We start from the raw sequence: 22,098 nt of genomic DNA on the forward strand, positions 1-22,098 counted from the left end.
GTTTGGCTCTCTCACAGAAATCCGTGCTCACTCTCTGATCATTCAGCTGCTGTAGCAGGAGAGGGGTGGAGGGAAGAGAGGCCCTGTCACAGGTGTGGAAAGCAGCAGCTGAATTTGCTGTCTGATGTTAGGTTTGATGTAAACCTGACTACCAAGTGTCCTACCTAAGGTAATGTGTTAGGAAGTGCTTTTTTGTGCTTCAAGGAGAATGGGAGTCTGTCTGCATCACACTGTGCAAGGCTGGGAAGTCATATTTGTTCTCCAGAGCAGAGTTTCCAGGCCCTGAGAAACTTCAATTTCAAAGATTAAAAAAAAAAAAAATTAAAAAAAATTATATATATATATATATATATATATATTATAAAATATATGTGAATGCATTTTTGGATTTTTATTTTTGGGTTTTTGGCTTTCAGGATATTTCAACAGCCACCCTGAATCTTGAGAGTCACATATTAGATGTAGGTGATTCAAGTAGGAATTAGGCAATACTCAGGAATCTTAATCCTTTCCAGGTTCAAGACACTACAAGAAAAGTATAATTTAAACATTTCTCCCTTCCCCCCCCCCAAAAAAAAAAAAATAAAAAGAGTATTCAGTCAGGTGAATTTGTTTAGAAGGAAGAAAATAATCCATGGGGTGAACAGTTGGAATGACAAAATAAAAAGCAGTGTTCCAAAGCTATCTGCAGAGGGAGTCAATTTTATCCGGCAAGGAAAAAAGAACAACTATTTTGATACCTAGCTGGGAACTCTAGTTGAATCATTTCATTTTGATACCTAGCTGAGAACTCTAGATGAATAATTTCAAGTCCAGAACTTCCTAACTTGTGATTGTAAAACTTTGTAGTCTTGATGTTCTAATACTGTTTTTTCATATTAAAATAAATTCTAATGAAAGAACTTTTACCATGTAAGTTGTACTGAGCAAATGGTTTGCATTTTTCATTTATTTTTGGAGTCCTTTTATTTCCAAAATTATATAGCTGCAAAATTATGCAGCTTTAGCTTTCTGTCTTACTGTTTTATGGCTGCTAAGCGAAAAATGGGCCCAGTTATTTTCTAAAACCCATTTGGAAGCATTCCAATAAAGTGCTTATATTACATGGTTCAGCTAGTTTTTAGGTGTGTGACAGCTTTAACAGAGAAATAATAGCAAATAAACACCTCAAACAAGATTCTGTCACTACATAAAATTCTTCAGCAGTCTGTTTTCTGAGTAATTGAGCAATTTTCTTCAGGTTTGAGAAAGCATCTTCTACAGATTGCTTTATATTTTATCAAATTTTTATTTCTGCTTTCCACAGAATAGACCAGAATTTTTCCAGAACACAGCAAAACTCATAATACTTGAATATGTCTTCTGCAAAAAAACCACACAAACCTTTCATAGTCAGTGCCCTTTTATTCATACAACCCCCTAGCATTTGGAAAGGAGCTTTCTAACTTTATTTCTCACCTTTCCCTAATTTTTTAACTGAATCTATGTTTAGTAGGCAGTGCTTTTCAATGCTGCTTAGAAACCTAAATTGAGGAAAAACAGACAGCATGTTCCAGGTCTTTAAATAATATTAATTATTTTTAATAATTAATATTATTTAATATTATTTAATATTATTTAATATTATTTAATATGATTTCTAGGCTTGTCAGATGCAGCTGTAGGACAGTTTTGAGGTGGTGAAGATGATGCCAATACATTCTGGCCTGTAAATGAGTTGATTGAATTTGTTTATCATTATTATGTCTTTGACACTGGGATTAAGAAAAAAAAAAAAGTCACTTTTTTTTCTGGAATTCTGCATATTGATCTACTGATCACTATAATTTCAATGGAAACATAAACACCCACGAGGGAGAAAGATGATCTCTGTAGTTTCTTGTAGCCTAAGCTGTATTTCCAGCACCTGCCTGTTTGCTTTGAGCAGTTCCTCTTCACCCACATCACCCTGACAAACTGAGACTAATTCAGTGGGGGCAAAGACAAAGCTTGGAGGCTCTTCTGGTTGCTTGATTATTGAATGGCTCTGCTGGATCACAATATCACAATATCCTCCTTCCTTCCTTCCTTCCTTCCTTCCTTCCTTCCTTCCTTCCTTCCTTCCTTCCTTCCTTCCTTCCTTCCTTCCTTCCTTCCTTCCTTCCTTCCTTCCTTCCTTCCTTCCTTCCTTCCTTCCTTCCTTCCTTCCTTCCTTCCTTCCTTCCTTCCTTCCTTCCTTCCTTCCTTCCTTCCTTCCTTCCTTCCTTCCTTCCTTCCTTCCTTCCTTCCTTCCTTCCTTCCTTCCTTCCTTCCTTCCTTCCTTCCTTCCTTCCTTCCTTCCTCCCTTCCTCCCTCCCTTCCTCCCTTCCTCCCTTCCTCCCTCCCTTCCTCCCTCCCTCCCTTCCTCCCTCCCTTCCTCCCTCCCTTCCTCCCTCCCTCCCTTCCTCCCTCCCTTCCTCCCTCCCTTCCTCCCTTCCTCCCTTCCTCCCTTCCTCCCTTCCTCCCTTCCTCCCTTCCTTCCCTTCCTTCCCTTCCTTTCCTTCCTTCCCTTCCTTTCCTTCCTTCCTTTCCTTTCTTTCCTTGAAATTTCCTTTCTTTCCTTGAAATTTCCTTTCCTTCCATCGCTTCAGGCTCCTGTGCCCTTCCATATTCTGGATTTATTGTCACATTAAGAAGAGGCAGTGAGCATTATAAACGAAACAATTCACCTCTTTATTAAATGCTACAAAACCAGATATGGTTGATAGCAGGATTTGCCACCTGCTCATTTCTCCTTGGTATGAGTCTTAAAGCTTATTCTCATTTTTTGTTGCAGGGAGAAATTCATTTAACCATAATATACCAACAAGTAGGATTTACAGAAACTCCTTAGGATTTAAATGTTTTATCACAAACATTTCCCTAGGAAAATAAAGATTGTAAAGTTTTGTACTAATCTACAGTAAATATCCTGTTTTTTTTTTTTTTTTTTTTTTTTTTTTTGTCAATAGAAAAACTACAAGAACAAAAAATTGGCCAAATAGCTACATAAATTACACTCATCTTGTTAATTTATCTTATCTCTTTTGAGGAACTTTTCTGTGGCAGCAACTGTACATAGATTCCATTGGCCAGAAAAAAACAAGAAAAATAAAGACGCCTCTTCCCACTCCCAAGACCTTATTGAGTTAATGTGTATATTTAAACCACAAGCCAAATGTTTCTATATCTTTTCAGATTTGTGTGATGAATTCTGTGGCCCTGTAGCCTTCTGGGGTGTTTTTCCAGTTAAAATATTGGGATATTGTGGACTTTTATCTCTCTGCAGCAGAAAGTAATCATGCACACTATGTATCTTTTAAATATTCCATTTAAGTTATACAGAGGAAAGCACTGAGCACTTCTTGCTTTCATAATTATATGCATGGATACAGGGGGTGTGTGGAATATAGCCAATGAGTCAGCCTAACATGGGGTGTTGTAATTACAATTTTATTGAGAAATAAAATAGCCTGCCTCCTTTTAAAGGGATGCATCTTCTCTGAAGCAATACAAAGCAAGCCTTTGGTATTAATATTTAGACTACAGTTGTATAAAATGTTCCAACACTGGCTAGTAAACCTAGAAAATGTGCAATGATGTTTTGACCAAGAAAGCTTTTAAATCAGTGATGTGTCAGCAAAAATATAACACTCAATTTGTGTAAATTTTAATTATTAATTTTCAGTAGAATTTCAGAAATACTTGTATCACTGCTTTTACAATTTTAGGATCATATATGCAAATTTAGTATCTTATATATATGCAAAAGGACAGCTAAGGAGTCTTGTTTCCTAAACCAGATGATGATGGCATAATTCTGTGGCCAGTTGAGTTGGTGGGAATTGTATCTGGGATGCAGGTGAAATCTGGTTTGCTCTTGAATGTATGCTTTAAAAACTGTCAGCCATGATATTTTGGCAAGTTACACTGTTGTGTAATGTGTGACAGAGAAGTCAGAACAGAGCAATTGGATATAAAAAAAACCCAAAACAAAAAAACCCAAACATTGAGGACTGTTGTGTTTGAAAAGTTATCATTTATCAGTTGTTGTATAGCATCAATATTGAAAAGTGAGATGCACTGGTAAGTAAAAGTTCTGTAAGATGACTCTGCATTCACAGCCAGAAGACCAGAACTTTCTGTGTCAAAGCTCTTTAAAAGCAGAGGAGCCAAGCTCAGCAGAACCACATGAAAAATGTAAAATTACTTTTTGTATTTATTTGAAATCTGTCATTTTTAAAGCAGCATTTCTGCACATTTCCAATGTATTATTTATGACTTCATAGAGCACAAAGTACTTTTTATTACTCTTCATTGTATAAAATTCTTTTTCCCATCCTGCAAAATATCTCTTGACAGGAATATTTTTGTAGCCCATAATTCAAATAAATTAATATATTTATGTATCATCTGCTATCTTAGGATCCAATAAGGGTCAGTGGATTCCACCATTTACTCGCAAACCAGGAGAGCATTCTAATTAGGAATTCTTCCTAGGAAAATGTTCTGCCTTAATTTATAGGCTCAAGTCATGCAGATCATACTTTTTACTGTCTTCACTGATAAGGATTCTGCATTTTTGATTTGACATGAAATTAATACACTCTTTTCTGTTGTTATTTGCAGTTCTTTCCAGCAATGATTTCTTTTTATTTTCCCCTAATAAAATATTCAAATAGCTTTGAGCCCGTAGTAGATACTTTGGTGCCCGTGAAAATTACAAAATACAATTTATTAATATTTTAAGATTAAGCAGATAAACTGAGTTACAAAATGTATACCATCTGCAGTAAAACTCATTATTTTTTCCAGAAATACTTTGACAGATTTAATTGAGAGCCTTGCAGAGATCTGTATTCACCACATTAATTCACCTTTATCGATCAAGATTAAAACCTCATTGTTATTAACTCTGTTTGTTTGAGCTCTGGTTTTCATGAAGTAGGAAAATGGAGTGTCAGCACTTATTCTGCAATTCTCCACTGATTTTTTTGATCATGCAATTGGTGGATTATCAGCACAGTGGTTTAGCAATTCAAGTAGTTTTCAGTTACCATAGTTCCTCTCATAGCTCTTGAAATATTCTTCAGCAATTTATTCTTTTGGAACTTTTCAAGCATTCCAATATTTGCTGCAAACAAAAATTAATTATTCAAGTGCTTAAGCAAATTATTTTGATGCCTTTGAGGCCACATTTTGTGCAGAGAACAAAAGCCAGTCTTTGTTTTACCATCTCATTACTTAAATTGCTCCTGTTCTGTCCCTCTTTCTCCCACGCTCACAAATGGATAATTTGTGATTCTGAAATACAGAAAATTGGTAAAGAAAATCTTCCATGGTCACTGGAAGGAAGAACTATAATTTTAAAATTTTAATAATTTTTCCTTAAGTGCAACAAAATATTCTTTACTGTAAGAATTTGGTAGAATTTATGAATGTATTGATTAGCATTTAGCCAAGACTTTTTGATCAACTTCAAAGCTACAATTTTGCATATTTTTACGAATTTTATTCTAATTGTTGATAACTTTTGAGCATATTGATGGCAAGGATTGGTATTTAAAATTAATAAATTCTCTCTTACACTTTGCATATCCCTAATATTGTGATTCAATAGACCAAAATAATACTAGGATTTTATACTGATACATAAAATCAGATTAATTAGTTAGAATTCTGTGGTCATTAGTCATTAATTAGTCATTTATCCTATGGTCCATTACCTATTAGTGCTATTCCATGTGTTCTCTTACCTCAAGATTTATATACCTTGAGCATTTTCTTCAGTCTTCATTATCCTTTCCATAATGGTTTTATTTTTTTTTTTTGTCCTTCTTGCACATGTTTCTTATTTTTAAGATTAAAAAAATAAAAAAATCACTAATTTCCTGAAATTGCAGTCACTCCTTATCCTCTTTGGAGCCAAGTTCTGACTTAATTACTGTGAGTAATTTTAGTAGTTTTTAAAACTTTTTCATTTGAAATTCTGTAGGTTTGTTTTTTAATTAGTTTAGTTTATTTGCATTTAAGTAGAGTTTTCTTAATTAAAAAAAATTTGGGATTCTAGTTTTTTTTTTAAGTTTGAAGTTATATATTATATTTTTCCTCTGGATTGAAACTTATTTCCATTTTTTTAATTTTGTTTTTAACTTCACTGTTTTATACCTGTGCTTCTCAATTGCTGACTCTCAAAGAAAAAGAGATTCTTCCTTATAATTATTTAATATAATCCTTCTTAGTAGGGATAGTTTGTCAGTGTTTTTCTTGTCACACCTCTACCCCACTCAAAGCTGCAGAAACAAAGGATTCCATTAGATGTAGGTATTTTCAAATCAAATTGTTCTGGGACTCTCATAAGAATTCCCCATTTCAAATTTTACAAGTTCCATTAATAATAGTTTTCTCAAGTCCTTGGTAAGACACAATGAACAAAGTCACCTTTGGATATGTGTCACAAAAATTCTAATAATCACAATGAGAACATTTCTTACTATATAATAGCATAAAATGTCACCTCCTTAGATTTTATATGGAGCAAGACTTAAACCTGCAAAATGTATTTATTTTGGCTTAGATAGTCTCCAAAATATGTTCAAACACTGAAGGAAAATAATTTAGATGCAGGTAGAATGCTATTTGGTATTTCCAAAAGTTTGTGTAGATTTGAAATTCTTAGAGGCAAGAAATGGAAGAAATGAAAAGATGCTAATGGAAGCCAGTATATAAAATCTTCCAGAATAACATTAATGTTATTTAAAGGCACCCTGTACATACTAGATTTTATGTTATTAAATAGAGATCTGGCAATTTATAAATCCTGGGTTTATCTGTGTTTGTCTGTGTTTGTCTGTGTTGTATCTTCTTGTCACATTTGATTAAAATTTAGCATACAATACAAAAATGTATCACAGGAATAGTTTAACTATTAGAGTTATTCTCTTATATCACTAGAATGAGACACTGTGATTTAAAAAGAAATAACAGCAGCAATCAAGATTGTGCACAGAAAATTGAGCTGGGAAAAAGATAGAATTAGTGATCACCAGATTTTGTAACTTTTATGAAGTCCTTGTTTGTATTGTGTTTCCTACTACTGATCTTTCTCAGGTGCCCATTATGGATCTCTTCAGGCAAGTAGAAGAGCTCTTTGGGGACAAAAATTGGTTGATTTCCTTGCTCTTACTCAAGAGATATTTTTAATATCATGAATTCTAATTGGATGGCTGACACCTGGAATGGAAGCTTTCCTTCATTTTGTATTAGTTTTGAACAGAGGAAATACTTGTGCATGTCTGGCAGTCTGTTTTTGTGAAGCTAATTCCTGGCTAATACAACACCTGGTACCTATTTGTTTTAGGTGTAATTTCATTTGTTGCTGAAGATGAAGACCAGCAGCAGCCTCAAGGCAGCAGCTCAGCACAGAGGACAGATGGCAAAGGGGCCCTTCAGAAGCTGCCAGCCAGGACTCCTGATGCAGATGACATTGGTATGTTTGTTATTATCGAGGCGTTTGTTGTCAATTTTCATAAAATTACATCACAATGTGTTTTAAAATTAAATGAATACTTAGTATGCGCAGCCTACAAAAAAGTGTGTGAAATCCTTTTGTGCTTTCTGAAATATTTTAATGAATTCTTAAGCTCAGTTTTTTCTTTTCCTCCCCCCCCCCCTCTTTTTACAACATCAGTGACTGTTGTTTGTTGTTGGAGAGGGACAGAATTTTTTTCAATGCTTTCTTTGTAACTCTCCAATAATGCTGTTAGTGCTGATGTCAAAGCAGGCCTTTTCTGAAATTCATATTGCTTCACTTCTTTTCGCTGTGGAAAAAACTTTCTTATAACAGTCAGACATAGATACTCCTTTGCTACAATAAAATTGAAAAGAAAAGATTCCAGAACACCTATTTACTTTCATATTGTCACCACCTGCTTTATTCTAAGCAGTATCTGCATTACTTTTGAGATTTCAAGTGTTCCACAAGAACACTTTTGTGGATACACCAAATAGACAAAGCCAGGGTTTTTGTTTGTTTTTAGATTAATTTCTCCACTTTCCTATTTATATTTGCAAGCATAATTTTGCCTATAGAACCATGTTCTTTATGCTTTTAACATATAATTTGGTGTATATTTAAATTATCAAGCATTTTTTTAATTGATTAAAGAGTATTTCTTGCAAGGAAAGCTATCAAGGAAAGTTTTAAACTAAAAAAGTTGATTTAGTCAATATTGAGTTTTTAGGAAATTAAGAAGGGCTTGCAGATTGGAGATCTCTTTGTCTTTATAACTGTATTTTCTAGATAAATTAAAACTGGAATTTATCAAGCTCTAAAAAGAATTAGAAGCTAATTTTGTCAATAAATTAGAAATAACTTGAGTCAAGTCAATGTGAATATCAGAAAGTCTGTTCTTTTATAGTCTATTAATAATCTGTACAGCAACAAGGAAGTTGGTTGACATTAAAACTCATGAAACACCTCATTGGAACTTTACAGAAGAAGAATTTTAAGAAGGATCAAATTAAGATGATATATGCAGATAACGTAGTAGAGACAAGAATTCTAAATTTTCCAGATATTAAGTGGAATTAATAATAAAAAACAATATAAAGGGTGATGCCAGGTAAATGGGAGATAATATTCAAATCTCTACTCAAAGCCTAAGAATATTAATGAATTTTGTTAAGCTTTAATTTCCCAAATGAAACATTTTTCTTATGAGATATTTGCAAATTGAGGAATTATCACTCCAAAGCTAGTAAAGTCTGTAACTTAAAGTAACTAAACATAGAAGGTTAAGCAAGAAAATAGTTTAGGAGAATGGATGTCTCAGTACTTACCCTGTCACTGATATGAACGGAGGGTCTTCTTCTTAGGTAGAAAATCCAATGTAACTTCATGGTTTGCTATTATCATTACTGTAACAGTTTTGCTAAATGTGATTCCCTAGTGGCTGTGTGAGACTGATTGGTCTATTTATGCATTTAAATTTTCAAACATGTTTGACACATTAAAAGACAATAAATAATAGTATAAAATATCATTCTAATAACTTGCTGAGAGTAATCAGCCTCAAATCAGCTCTTTTGCTGCCACTAATTTACATGGAGATAATCATTCCCACACAGAGAATCCTATTGGTCATTGGAGCAGTCTGCACACCTAATTCCTATATGGCTGCCTCAAGTTACTTCATCTTCTCTTTCAGTTGCCATTTTTTGCTATTTTTGTTCAACTCTAGTGTTTTATCTTTGTCTTATTGTGACCTACATGTTTCTAGTAAACTACTGACTCAAGCTGCTGGACTGCTGGCAATGTTTAGGGCATCATTAGGATTATCCCCCTCTCCTCTTCAGCATCCCTCCCACTCTGTCCAGCAGCAGGACTCAGCACAGAGCTGGCACTTCAACCCCAGCTCTCAGTGTCCTGCCAGCAGTGATGTCCCTCAGTGTTTGTTTGTACAAGACTGGGGAATATTTCATGGGCTGTTGTCCTATGGTGGCTGCCCTAAGCATTGCCTTTATCCAAAGATTTTACTCCCCCCTTTGTTTGTCTTCTGGAATGCATTTAGGTTTTTATGTCATTGCCAAGTATTTGAATTTCCTTCTACTTGAAAGGCAAAACATCAGAAAGACACTACTTGTAAATAGGCCATGATGAAAAGGGGTAGTCAAGTCAGACATCCATTTTGGCAAAGCCTGGTTTCATTGTCTTCTTAAAGCTAATTTGTGCTCCAACCAGGCTTTCAATGGCAGGCAATTTTTTCTAGCCTAAATTGTCATTGTAGTTCTTATGAAATGTCTCTGAATTGAGTATCTTTCCTGTTGAGTTTAAAAACTGCTTCCAAGTGATTCTTGAGCACCTGATGCCTTTGGAAGGTAAAGGTGCTTGCACATGTGATTCTCCTGGACTTCCAGGCTTGAAATCAATCCCTGAGGGCTGAACATCTGTGGGAACACTATGGGGTATTCATATAAGGAAGATGTCTTTATGTAAGGATACTGTTTTTGTTCTACCAACTGTTGAAGTGATTAAGAGGTAAACAATACTCAGGATGTCAAAAATATAAAAAAGTTTAGCATTTGTTCATTATAATTCTTTTAAAAGATCATAAGACCTGTGGATGCAATGGTAAATGATAGGATTCATTCAGTATTAATGCAGTATGATGTTCCACATACCTTTAATATATTAAAATATAATTGATACGTCTCTTGCGCATATTTGTTTCTGGAATTAATGTCTTTTTAAGAGGACTGTTGTATAAAATCAATTTAAGTTACCAGCCCATAAATTTTGATTGGGTAGTTAAGCTATTTTTAAGTCCAATCTACATTCTGTATGTTCATACATGGTGTTCTCCAGTTTCAGACTAGTTCAAGTCTCCCTCTTCAGGGAAGAAATAAAGACCTATGCAGAGAAAATAATCCCATGTAAATTGCATGCATATTTGCAAATTTAAAATACTAACCACAACTTGGTTTGTTTGTGAGTTGTTTTGTTTGTTTTATTTTTGTTTTGGTTTTTTGTTAGTTTGTTTTTCTATGATTTTTTAATACCATTTTCACATTTGCAGCTATACTAATGCCAAGGCATACAAGCTCTGGGGAATGGTATAACATATGTAGAACATTAAGTATTAGACTGTTTTATGCCTTCTTCCTTTGTCAAAAACATTGTTCAATTACTGCTAGCTTTCTCAGTAGGTGCCCTTCTGCAGTACTGCAGTCTGCTGGATGTTATGAATTTTCCTGTGCCCTTCTGAGACTCAGAACAGCTTGATCCTCCCAGTAAAATAACATGTTGTTTTGAAACAATTCAGAAATAGAAATGCTTAAAGGACCCCTGGCCCACATGGAATTTTGTGGGGCATGGTACTGTGTGCAATTAAAAATCTGTGCAAACAAAGCATGGTAGCCCATTTAAAATTAATAAAGAGAGCAATCTGTAATTGCTCACAGAGTGAGGCTGCTGATGAGCTTCAGGTTGCATCACCCTCCTGCAGGAGGTGTTGGAATATTGTTGTGCTGAGAAGTCAGGTAATGCTGCATCTGCACTAACCACAAATTAGTCACTCCTCTTGTGAACCTGTACATCTGCATATTTTTGGATATCAGAGCATGTAGGACTGCATTTGCATATAAAGAGATTAAATTTTATTACCCAGTTTAAATGTCTGTGATGTGCATTATGCTTGTTTTGAAAGTCTGTATAGGCTGTAAGCTATATTACTGAGAAATACATCATTCTGTTATGTCTGGCAGAGCTCAAACATGTATGTATGGAATTTTTTCAATTAATAGCCCAGTTAATAAAAAAAATATTCTGAAAAACAAAATCCCTAACAGAAATAATGAGTGGGGCTCACATGACAAGTCCAGGTGTAAGCCCTTACTTGTTGTCTGTGACAGAAAACATTCAGAGTGATATAAAAAAAATGACATTTTTGAAACTTAAGAGGAAATGAGCAACAGAGCAGCAGTCTCCCTGCAGCCAGTGCCCTTGTGTTATGCTGGAGTGTTTGACATGCTCTTTCTAGGTCATCATTTTGCCTTTCCTACCTTGTCATGCTTACAAACAATAATTATTTTACCCTTTAGCAAGTAATGAATTATAAACACACAGAGTACATAATGGTAATGAAAAGGAGCACTAATATTTACCAGTTCCTCACAGTCCTGTAAGCATGGCTGGGGCTGGAGATAATGAGGTGAGGAGAGGATAGAGGCAAGGTCCCCATCAGTCTCCTCTATCATCCTGTTTCCATTGCTGGGACCTGTGAAAGTGTTCACTGAGCCAGAAAACAGGAAAAAGTCAAACTTTATGGCCTAATAGATGGGACAGTTCATAGGAAGTGGAGTTCAAATAAAATATGGGATTTTTAAAAAAAGTCTTAGAGTGTGGAGTTTTTCTAGCTGAATAATGGCTTGAATATTTTACATTAATCTAAATATTATGAAACATTCAAATTAATCTTTCACAAAAAAAGATGAAATTCTCCCCAAGATATTTGACATTCAAATTAATGCAACATCAACAGTATTGTCTAAGGGTGAGAACAGCTTCCTCCAAGGTTTATGTTCAGTCCCTTAAGCAGAGGAAATAATTGAATAAACATTCTCAGGGCCTCTTTGGAAAATCCAACAGTTAAGCTAATTTATAAAAAGATTTACAAATCCAGAGTAAAGTTTATATATATATTATTAATAATATACATATTTATTTCTTTCAAGTTTCTGAAAAATATGCAATTCAGAAATATCAATTAAAGCATTAGATTTTGTCCAAATTATGTTTTTAAGATGTCAGGGAGTATAATTTCCAACAGGAGAAGAAAAGAAAGCTCATTTCTCCTTCCAATCTAATTTCTTCTTCTTCTTCCTATTGCTGTTATTATTAATATTAGACATAGTGCTAGACTTTGGTAACTAGACGAGCTTGCACCATGTACTGCTGTCACTGCCTCTGAAGCTAGAAATAGGTTATTCCTGAAGACTGTTTGTGGTTGGGCCATTATCGTTGTGAAAGTAATTTTTTTCTTGGTAAAAGTCTCAGTTCATTTCAATGTTTTCTCATGGACAAGTTTCACGTCCATCTCCTGTCCCCTCAGTAGCCTGCTGCTGGAATTTGTGAGGACTTTTATTTCTGTAGCATCTGCAAAATAAATTTCCCATTCAGAATTCTTGGTTTTTAATTTATCCCTGGGCACTCCTGCATTCTCACACATTCAGTTATGGGGTGGATTTGCTGAACTAACCAGCAAAGGACCACTCTTATTTTTACAGAGCAGGCAATAGATATTTCTTGTCCATTGCAGTGCTTTATTTGTTATGGTCTGGATTGTCTCCCTCAAAATATTTATTTTGTTTTCTTTTTGGGTAGAGTCCTAATAGTTCTTGGCACAACTATGAAATTTTAAGTATTAGGGAACTACTGTTTCCCACTGCGTCAAAAGACAGGTGATATTTTATACACTATCATCAGAGAGTGAGTGTATGTGTGTGCAAGAATTTTGTGAAATTTAGAATTAATTGTGAAAATGTGATTAGTATTTCTGATAATATATAAAAGTTTATTTGTGTTATTTAGGAAGAATGTATCTTTCATAATGTGATATATACATTGACTATTATTGAATGTTTGAAAGAATTTCAGGATTGCTTTCACTAACTTCTCTGGATTCATTGGTTGTCTCCACCTTATTTGCCCAGCAATATATTGAGAAATTAGTAAGAACAACCTTATAAAGTTCATCTACTGTAAATATGGCAGACAATATCCATTAAATTAATGAAGTGTTGATTTTATTAACATGGAATTACATGAGCATAAAGATCTTCTGCTTGAATATTAATGGAATTTTACTTCATAGTTTCTTTTTATTATTGAAGACATAAATTGCTCACACAACTCCACAATATGTTTTCTGCAATCTAATGAAAATCTGCCCACTTCATCATTATGCTCAGGATGCTATTTCATAGAAGTGGTTTTGTACTTTATGGATGTATAGAGAAATAAATATCATTTTCCTAAAATGGCCTGGGTGCTCAGCAGAAATCCTTAATACCTCTTTCAGGGAAGACATATTTATTATTCCAGAAAAAATGTTGCCTTTTCTGTGTGTGATGTTGCTTTGTGTTGCTTTTTTGCCTTTCCTTAGGGGAATAAGATGAAATGCCTGCTCTGTGACAGAGTTTAGAATGGAAAGTTACCCAAATCCCAATGAACTTGAAAGGTTCATTTTAAAGTGAAAAGGTTATACTGAAAAAGAAAAATAGACATTTGTCAGTTTTAATGCCTTTGTATTTTCCTAGCTGTGTTCCTATGAAACACTGCAGTAAGACTGTATTAGGGTTAATAAAATGCTTTTGGTCACTTTGATATCTTTAGCAAACTCTCAGTATTTTGGAAAAAAAATATTTTTGATCTGTAAATACAGAATATTTTTTTTTGTAATGATGGCAGTCAGGAATCACTCATTGGGTTATAAAATTTGTAATTCTGGGCTATCTTCATGTAGGAAATAGGCATTCTTAGCTTCAATATTTAGCATGTTTTTAAGAGGAAACTGCCTACACTGAGCCTGCCTGAGTATGGTAGAAAATTTAAAAGTGAACCCTGCTGGGAAGTGAGCTGGCTTCTCACTGAAGTCTCATGTAGGTTCATATAATAAAATCAAATATAGTTCACATTAAAGGTTCAGTTAAAAATTCATGTATATTCAAGGAAATGTTGTCAATTTAGTTTCCTGGTAGCTAGAAGGGGTAAAATCTTTGAATACTAATTACATTCTGTAATAGACATGAAGATATGTTGTACTCAGCATTTCTGGGGTCCTCTTGGTTTTTTGTTGTTTTTTTTTTGAAAGTGCTGAATTGCAAGCTGGGGATATAAAACTTGTAGGGAAATAGTGCAATTGATCTTACAGTTGCAAGGGAGATTCTGTAGTTCAGTTGATTGAATGGTATTTGGCTGTCAGGGGACAGGCTTGTGCTCCTTGTGTGTGCTGCAACTCATAACAACAAAGTTATTTGCTTTTGTGACACAGCACTAGCAAAAACTGGGTTCACTTGGTTGTCAGTGAGCTTATTTTTAATTTATTATGTTGACAATAATAAAATAAGGCTTGTTATTTCACAATAAAGACAATGAAGTATATTTCACCACAGCATGATACACCTGGAGGATTGTTAAGGGCCGTTAACAGGTCTTTGATGCTAAGACCTAAAATTAAAAAGCTTTTGCAGTAACTAAGTGCCATATTTTGAGCAGACTTCTGCAACTGGAGAATTCCTGCTGCTTTTCTGCTGTCTTTTTGTATTTTTTAAATTGCTAGCTTTGTCACAGGTCATTGTGTTTAACTAATATAATCTTTATGTAATCTATGTTTCACCAATGTACAATCATATTTAATTCAATAACTTGTGTACAACTGAAACAACAGTTGAAAACAAGAATTAATTACATATTAGTATGCCTTTTTTTTTAATAGAAGATTTTTACCAGATCTAAAGTCATACTAATTTAATATTTGTTTTTTCCTGGCTACAGATTTTTTATGTCAAATGTTCTATTTAAAAGAGTTTTTGACAATCAAAATGTTAAATTTATGAAGCTATTTTAGGTAGTAAAACATCATGTATTAAAAAAAAGAAAAAAACGAAATAACCCCCAAACTCTGAGCAATTATGTTTTCTCTGAAGCAATATAATTATTAAATGCATAAATTTATGAGCTATTTTACATATTTTGTTTTCATTCTGACTTGAACAGGAAAACACTTTGGTATCATTTTAAGGAATTTCCTGACTGGAAAATCATCTGAGTATAACTTAACCTAATGTGCCAAGGGTATATCAGCTGTGACTGTGTGTACATGACTTCTGAGCTGGCTTTTGCCTTTTCAGACATGTTGAAATATTTGTGTGACACGGCTGCCCAAGCTGTTCACCTGGAAGTGAATTCCTCACATAAGTCACAGTGTAAACACTCTTAAAATGTGCAGCTCTACACAAAACCTGGCCAGTGAAGGCTGTTTCTGCCAAGAGGCAGAATAAAAAGTTCTAGGATATTTTACCATATACTTTTTAAATTTTTCTCAAGCATTGGTATTGATGGCTCTTCTGACACAAGGTGTCTTTCCCTTCAGTTCTCTTTCTCCTTCTTTTCCTTGTTACATGTTTTATATTGGGTTTGTGTCCATCCTTCAGTATTACTGATGATTTTCCCAACCTTCCAGAGAGGACTACAGGGAAATTTAAGATCCTTTTGTCCATGATCACCCTTAGCTTTATATGCCTGCATAACAGGAATGAGCAATATTTTTTCTGTTTCTTATCTGAGACCTTAAAAGTTGATAGCCAGGAACAAGGTTCCCTTTGGCTCTCTCTGTTATCTTTAGATTTTTCCAAAGGTAAGACATAGGTAGACAAAGATAGAAAAATGGTGTCAGTAGAAGTAAAGACAGATATGGCAAATGGAGATAAAACAGTAGATCTTTTGGGAAAAGGCAGTAGTGCTTGGGGAAAAATAAACTCTTATATTTAATTAATTTAAAAGTTGTATGAAGTAAGAGAAAGCAGGGAGGGTTAGTACATAATTTGAGGTCATTAGTTTGACACAATCCTGACTCTGTGTTTATTAAAAAAGTATCACAATTCAATTTATGTGAGGTAAAGATTATGCCTGGGAATGAGGGTATTTTGAGACATTTTGTGGAATATGAGTGTGTTAGTTAGGTAAAACTTGATAGAAGTAACTTGTTTCCTTGTGGATTTTTGGCAACCATTCCTCTAGGATATTCTTCATTTATTTACTAATAAAAACTGCATGACCTAGGTAATCTGTCCTGGTTCTTCTCCACCCTCACCACTCTAAAGTTCCACTGATACTTTTTGCATTCCTTAAAGTACACCATTTGTTACTCGCTCCATCAGAGAGGTCACCCCTAGTAGCAACCTTCTGTACATATGAAAATTGTGAGCATTATCTTTCCTCAAAAATCTTCTCTAAGGAAAATAAAATAATTTATTAAACAATAGTTGTTTTCTGAACTTCAAATTCCTTTCGGTTGTACAATTTTTTCTGTAGTTTTGTGTCTTTTCATAGTTGCATAACAATCACCTACTTTGTGGATTTTTTTTACTTTACTTCTTGAGTTATTCTTGTTTCTTTGCCCTTTGGAATTATTTCCTTATTCAACTCTTAGACTAGATTATTCTAAGTATCTTCTCCACTTAATCTCAGCTTCCTTCTTTGCCAGGTCTTTGAATGAAGGTAATTATAATAACCAAATAACTGTGAGTCTTAAAGCAAATACCACTTATCTTCACATTAGAAGTTAAACAGTGCTTTAAAAGTGTTAGTATTCTAAACAATCACTTCGCTATATAATCTCCAATTACAGAAATTTATGCTGAGTGAAAACTTCTAGTTCCTCTTGCTTGCTATTCAGACTTCTAAAACCATAGTGCAGTAGGTGAAATAGTTTAATCTTCCTGTAAATTACCACGAAGATTCTGCTTGTGATGGCAGTCTGATTTTGAGGTAACTACATGAGACATGTTAATCATCTCTAAGAATAGAGAGAAATAGTAGAGCCAGGCAATAAAAGACAAAAGAATGCCTTAAAGGGAGAGTTTTGAGAACTCAATGTGACATAATAGGTATGAGGTACAGGTTGTTCCTGACACACAAACCATTGCATTTGAAACCTACCAACTTTATTTTCAATGGTGTATTTATGGCAGATTCCTTATGTAGAATATTGTTAAATGTCCCTGCCATCCCACCCCTTCAGTGAGTATTCAGTTATGAAAGTCTGGGGTTCTTCTTAGTGTGTGGTCTTAGTAAGAAATGTAATTGACACGCTGGACCCACATTGGTAAGGTTTGTGACAATCCTTTGAATTCATTTCCCCAGAATTTATTCCTCAAACTTTTACTAAGGCAGAATATTTCCTTCCCTCTCCCCCTGCCCTACTTCCCCCCCACTTCCTCCCAAAACCACCACAACTGAAGTTTTGACTCTTGTATTGCTAAAATTTTCTGGATTGCTTTTCAGCATTTGAATTTTTCCTACTCTTTGCATATTTTATGTTCAGATTTGTCATGATGCCTGCAGAGCTCAAAAAGGTGAGGGGAGATAAATTTTAATGCCAAATATATTACCTGTGTTCTTGTTGATTTTTTTCATCTCTTGTTTTAGATCTGTATTTACTAATGTCACAAGTGCATGGATGATATACGGTCATGTGCCCTGAGTTTATTCCCATCCCACGATTTAATCAGAGAGAGTTTAACATGTTTATAGGATCAGATCCTGATTTCTGTCTCAGTGAGCACCAGATAGATATTCTGTCACCAGTAGACAGGCTAGGCTAAATGCCATGAAGGATACATAACCAAATGGAGAGTGAAAAAAGGCCCTATAAAAGGCAAATAACCATATTTTCCATATTTTCATTTTCATCACTCAACTGCAAGGGAGAAGGGAGAGCTGTGACATCATCATTTAAGGTACTGAGAGTTTATGAAGGACATAAGAATATTCTGAGGTAACGAGATATTTTCCGTCTTCCACATCCCACAGACATAGCAGATCTGCTGGGTGATTTTTTTGAAGTTGTTACCTGGGAGATGGAGATGAGAAAGTGTCTATGGAGTAAAGGTGTCTAACTGAAAAATGGTGTTAGAACATCCTGCTGTGGTGGTATTAATAGCATGGAAGACTGAGCTTCAAAAATGGAAGACACCAACGGTGTTAGTCATCCATTTTCTTGAAATAAGCTGTCTAGTGTTAAAATTCTCTCTTCTTCTCACAGTTTGGAAGAAGTTTAGGGAAAAGGAATGTCTTTCATGGGTAGTGGTATCTCAGTTTCCACCAAAAGGCGGTGATGTTCACTTGAAAAGATGGATTTGAAGGCAGGATTTTAAAAAGAGAGATTCTGGATTCCTGCCTTTTAATAGGTCACACACTTTTTCAGGGCTTTGTATTTTATTATTCACAGATAATTCCAAAACAAGGTTTAGATTTTTCATAAAAAAAAATGTTCTAATTTCCATTTCCAAATTTTCCTGAGTGAAAAAGGCTCTGGAGATACAGTCCTTGCCTGGTTTAGGACAAGTCCTGAAGAAAAGGAATCTTAATACATCTTGCAGATTTTCCTTTTGCAGGATACCCCTCTTCACCAAGCCTGCCTATAGGTATTATATTAACTTGAGAATTCTGAATTAATTTAATATTAAGTACATATTGACATGTGAAAGCATCGAAATTTAATTTTAAATTGCAGCATTTCAAAGGGATCACTTTCATCCATCAGTTCTAATTTACATGTGCCAACTAATGCAATCTTCCATTCTCAGTCACTTTAAGGACTGTCTCTCTGCATGACTTAGGCTGGATACAGAATGTAAGGCACACTCTTAATTTATGGAAGTTGCTCTTGGGGAGTTATAACATCATATCCTTTAAGAACAAGATTAATGACTGATGAATATTGAAATATTTTTCCAAGTGGTGTTATATGGAATACATGACATGAATATTCATTTAAATGTTTTGGTTTCTCAGATATGTTCATGTACGTAAAATGGCAGCTGAGGGCAAAGTTTATCTTGCCATGTTATGCAAAAGCATTTTTAAAAGCTGTACATACTGATTACTTTTATTGAAAAAGTATAACCCTTAGGTGAGTAAACCCATGTGCTCCAGCCTAAAGATGAAACCCCTAAACTAATAACTTCCCTGGAAGAGGAAAGTGTAGAAGTGTTGCCTTTTCAAGGATAAGTTAATCCTCATGTAGTAAAAATGAATAAAAATGTCTGATTTTTTGTGTAATTTTGAACTCTTAATGTAATAGGGTTGCAATATTTTATTAATGAGTTAATGTTTTACAGCTTTCCCCCATAAATCAAGTGCAGATTTTTTATATTTGGTAACTAAAGTTTTTTTTTCGAAACTAAAAGTGAAGAGAGGTATCTAGAGCCAGTTAAAACAAGATTTAACTTCTTTTTCAGTGGAGTAGCGGGTCTATCTACACAGAATCGCAGGTTTGTCCTTCAGCATGTGAACCAATTAGATTTATCTAGTGACACTGTCAAAAGTATCCAAATCCTTTTTCTAAAACATTCACATGTCTTAGGACTGATTAATGCAATTAGATTTGTATCTGGAATGAATTTGGAGGTTTATGGTGAGTCTGAAGTAATTCCCTAAAACTCTGAATTTTTTTTAATGTAGCATGGTAGTGATACAAAAATTCTCACTAAAAGTTAGCAAAAGAAAGGTCAGGTCTTTTAATAGTAATTTGTAGATGATTAAGGCAAGTCCAGTTAGAAAAATAAGGAATGTAAATAATGGGCTTAACAGCTAGCCTTTTTCACATAATTTATATGAAAATGATTTATTCTAAATCAAAAAGGTTTAAATTTTGTTTTTTTCCTGCATGAACTCTTTACATGTGAAAAGCAGTTACATTTTTATATATTGTAGGAAACTAGGAAAAATGTAATTTTTAATTTATGTCTTACATTCTGTAAAGTACAGCAGTATAACTATGAGGACAACATTAAGGCTGTTTACTCAGTGAGAATGTTCATAACTTCCAGCCTAGGATGTTTTCTTGAAAATTAAGACATCATGCTGTGTTATTTCTCTGCCCACTATTCCAAAATAAACCCATACCCTTAAATATCCCTATTTACCCTATTTAAGAGTATTTTGTTTTAACTTTTTGTTTAAACTTTGTACTTTATTAATTTTACTACTATATAAACTCGGAAAATATTAGGTAAAAATGCTGTAGAAAGAACTCACATTAAATTTGAAAATATCACTTAAATTCAGCTTTTTACTTAAATATTCATATTTCTGATGCTATAGAAGTCAGTAAAATTAGGATGAAGTATTTGAAATAAATCAATGTATTTAGCTGTACAATTCAAGTTTCCTCATTGTGTCCATATCATACATACACCCTCCTCCCAAAGTCCCTGGAATTTTACAATTTTCAGTACCAAGGCCAATCTTCCTTCAGCATCAGTGATGTGTCATTCAGAGCTGATGGACAGCTCTGTCTCCATCAGGAGAGAAGGATCTTTTCTTTTTATAACTGACAGCACATTTAATAGCTGGTGTTGCAGACAGAGGATGGATGAAAAGTAAATTTAAGGAAAGGGGACAGAGAGATCAGAAATTCCAGCTTGTGGCTGATATGGTAATAAGGTATTCTCATGCCAGTGATAGAGAAGAGCATCTTGAGAGTAGAAGGAAGAGGATTTAAGAATTGATGACTCTTGAGGATGTGATACAAAATAGAAGAATAAATGTGTAGGGCTTAAAATACTGATATGCTAGGGAAGATTTTATGACATTTTATAAAATTGCACAATCAATGAAGAGATCAGGCAAAGAAGAAACAGTTTATTTGTATCACTGAAGAGAAGTAGGACAAGGCACCAGACTGATTTGATTATAAAAGGATATTCGGCTCAGTAAGAAAAAACAATAGTTTTGTTATATCATACAAGCTGGAATGAGGTTTAGAAGGGAAGTTTGAGGTTTTAACCTGAAATGTTTGTTGAGGTTCAAGTTTAATTTTCATGTAAATTGTAATTTTTTAATCCTGTGTTTTAAATACAGAACCGTCTGTTCACAAATGTCATTACTGTAGATAAATACTAGTTGAAGAAATTGACTGGTTATTAAGGAATGGATACAGAAATAATTCCAAAAATTTTCGATGTTGTTCCCCCAGCTCAGGGTAACTACATGAAACAGAAATTACACACCTTTCTACGTTTCCAGTGATTCCATAATAAAATCAAAAATTACAAAAAAATGGGGGAATGTTCTAAAACCTTAAAATCAGGGACCTGTTTTACAGTGGTGCAAACTGAATATGCAGCAGCTGACACATGGAAGTGCTGGTTTGCACTAACCATTAGTGACAGATGCTTGACCCTGACTAGGCAGGGTGAAAGCCTGCTGACCAAAGGAGACACTGAAAGAGAAGGTGGTGGAGATTAAATATTGAAGTAGCTGCATTTTTATGTTCAGAAGATTTGTGCTCGCTCCTCTCTAGAGGTGATTTCCATCTGAAGCACTGACTGCAATTTGTTTTGTTTGTTCCATGAGATCTGACAAGATCATGACCTGGTGGTTGCATAAAGCAGGCTGAGGATTTTTATTTGTCATCGAGGGCCCGGAGTGAGGAGATAAGAGACCCAAGCCTAAAGTCAAATGAAGTTTATCTCACAAGAAATCAAAGTGCAGTGCTCAGGCCCTAAGAAAAGACTTAAAATGCATTAAAAATTTCAATGGAGGTTTAGAAAAGTACAGGGAAAAGGAAGAGTGCATACTTTTTTTTTTTACCTGCTTTTGAAATGTGTATAGAAAACAGAAACAGAGAAATATAACCTTGTTCTGTGTCTTGAGAGGGAGCTATCTATGAGTTTCAGCCTGAGTATATTGAGTTTATCTCCATTGCCCCTGATCATTGAGCCTTTCCCAGCAGCTACTCTCTGGCAAAGTAAAACTCTTTGAAAAACTCTAACAAAAAATAATGAAAAAAATCCCCAAACTCCTGACCTTAT

General features: G+C 34.4%; 1 protein-coding gene across 1 annotated transcript in view; it reads left to right on the forward strand.

The window, feature by feature from the left end:
• Positions 1-22,098, forward strand: part of CFAP47 (cilia and flagella associated protein 47) — a 259,541-nt gene that overhangs the window by 131,477 nt on the left and 105,966 nt on the right. The window contains exon 50 of the mRNA XM_063182155.1: positions 7,358-7,486. Within this exon, the coding sequence (XP_063038225.1) occupies positions 7,358-7,486 (129 nt within the window). The remainder of the gene's footprint in view (positions 1-7,357; positions 7,487-22,098) is intronic.

The sequence above is a fragment of the Melospiza melodia genome, chromosome 2, assembly GCF_035770615.1.
Source record: "Melospiza melodia melodia isolate bMelMel2 chromosome 2, bMelMel2.pri, whole genome shotgun sequence".
NCBI classification, from domain to species: Eukaryota; Metazoa; Chordata; class Aves; order Passeriformes; family Passerellidae; genus Melospiza; species Melospiza melodia.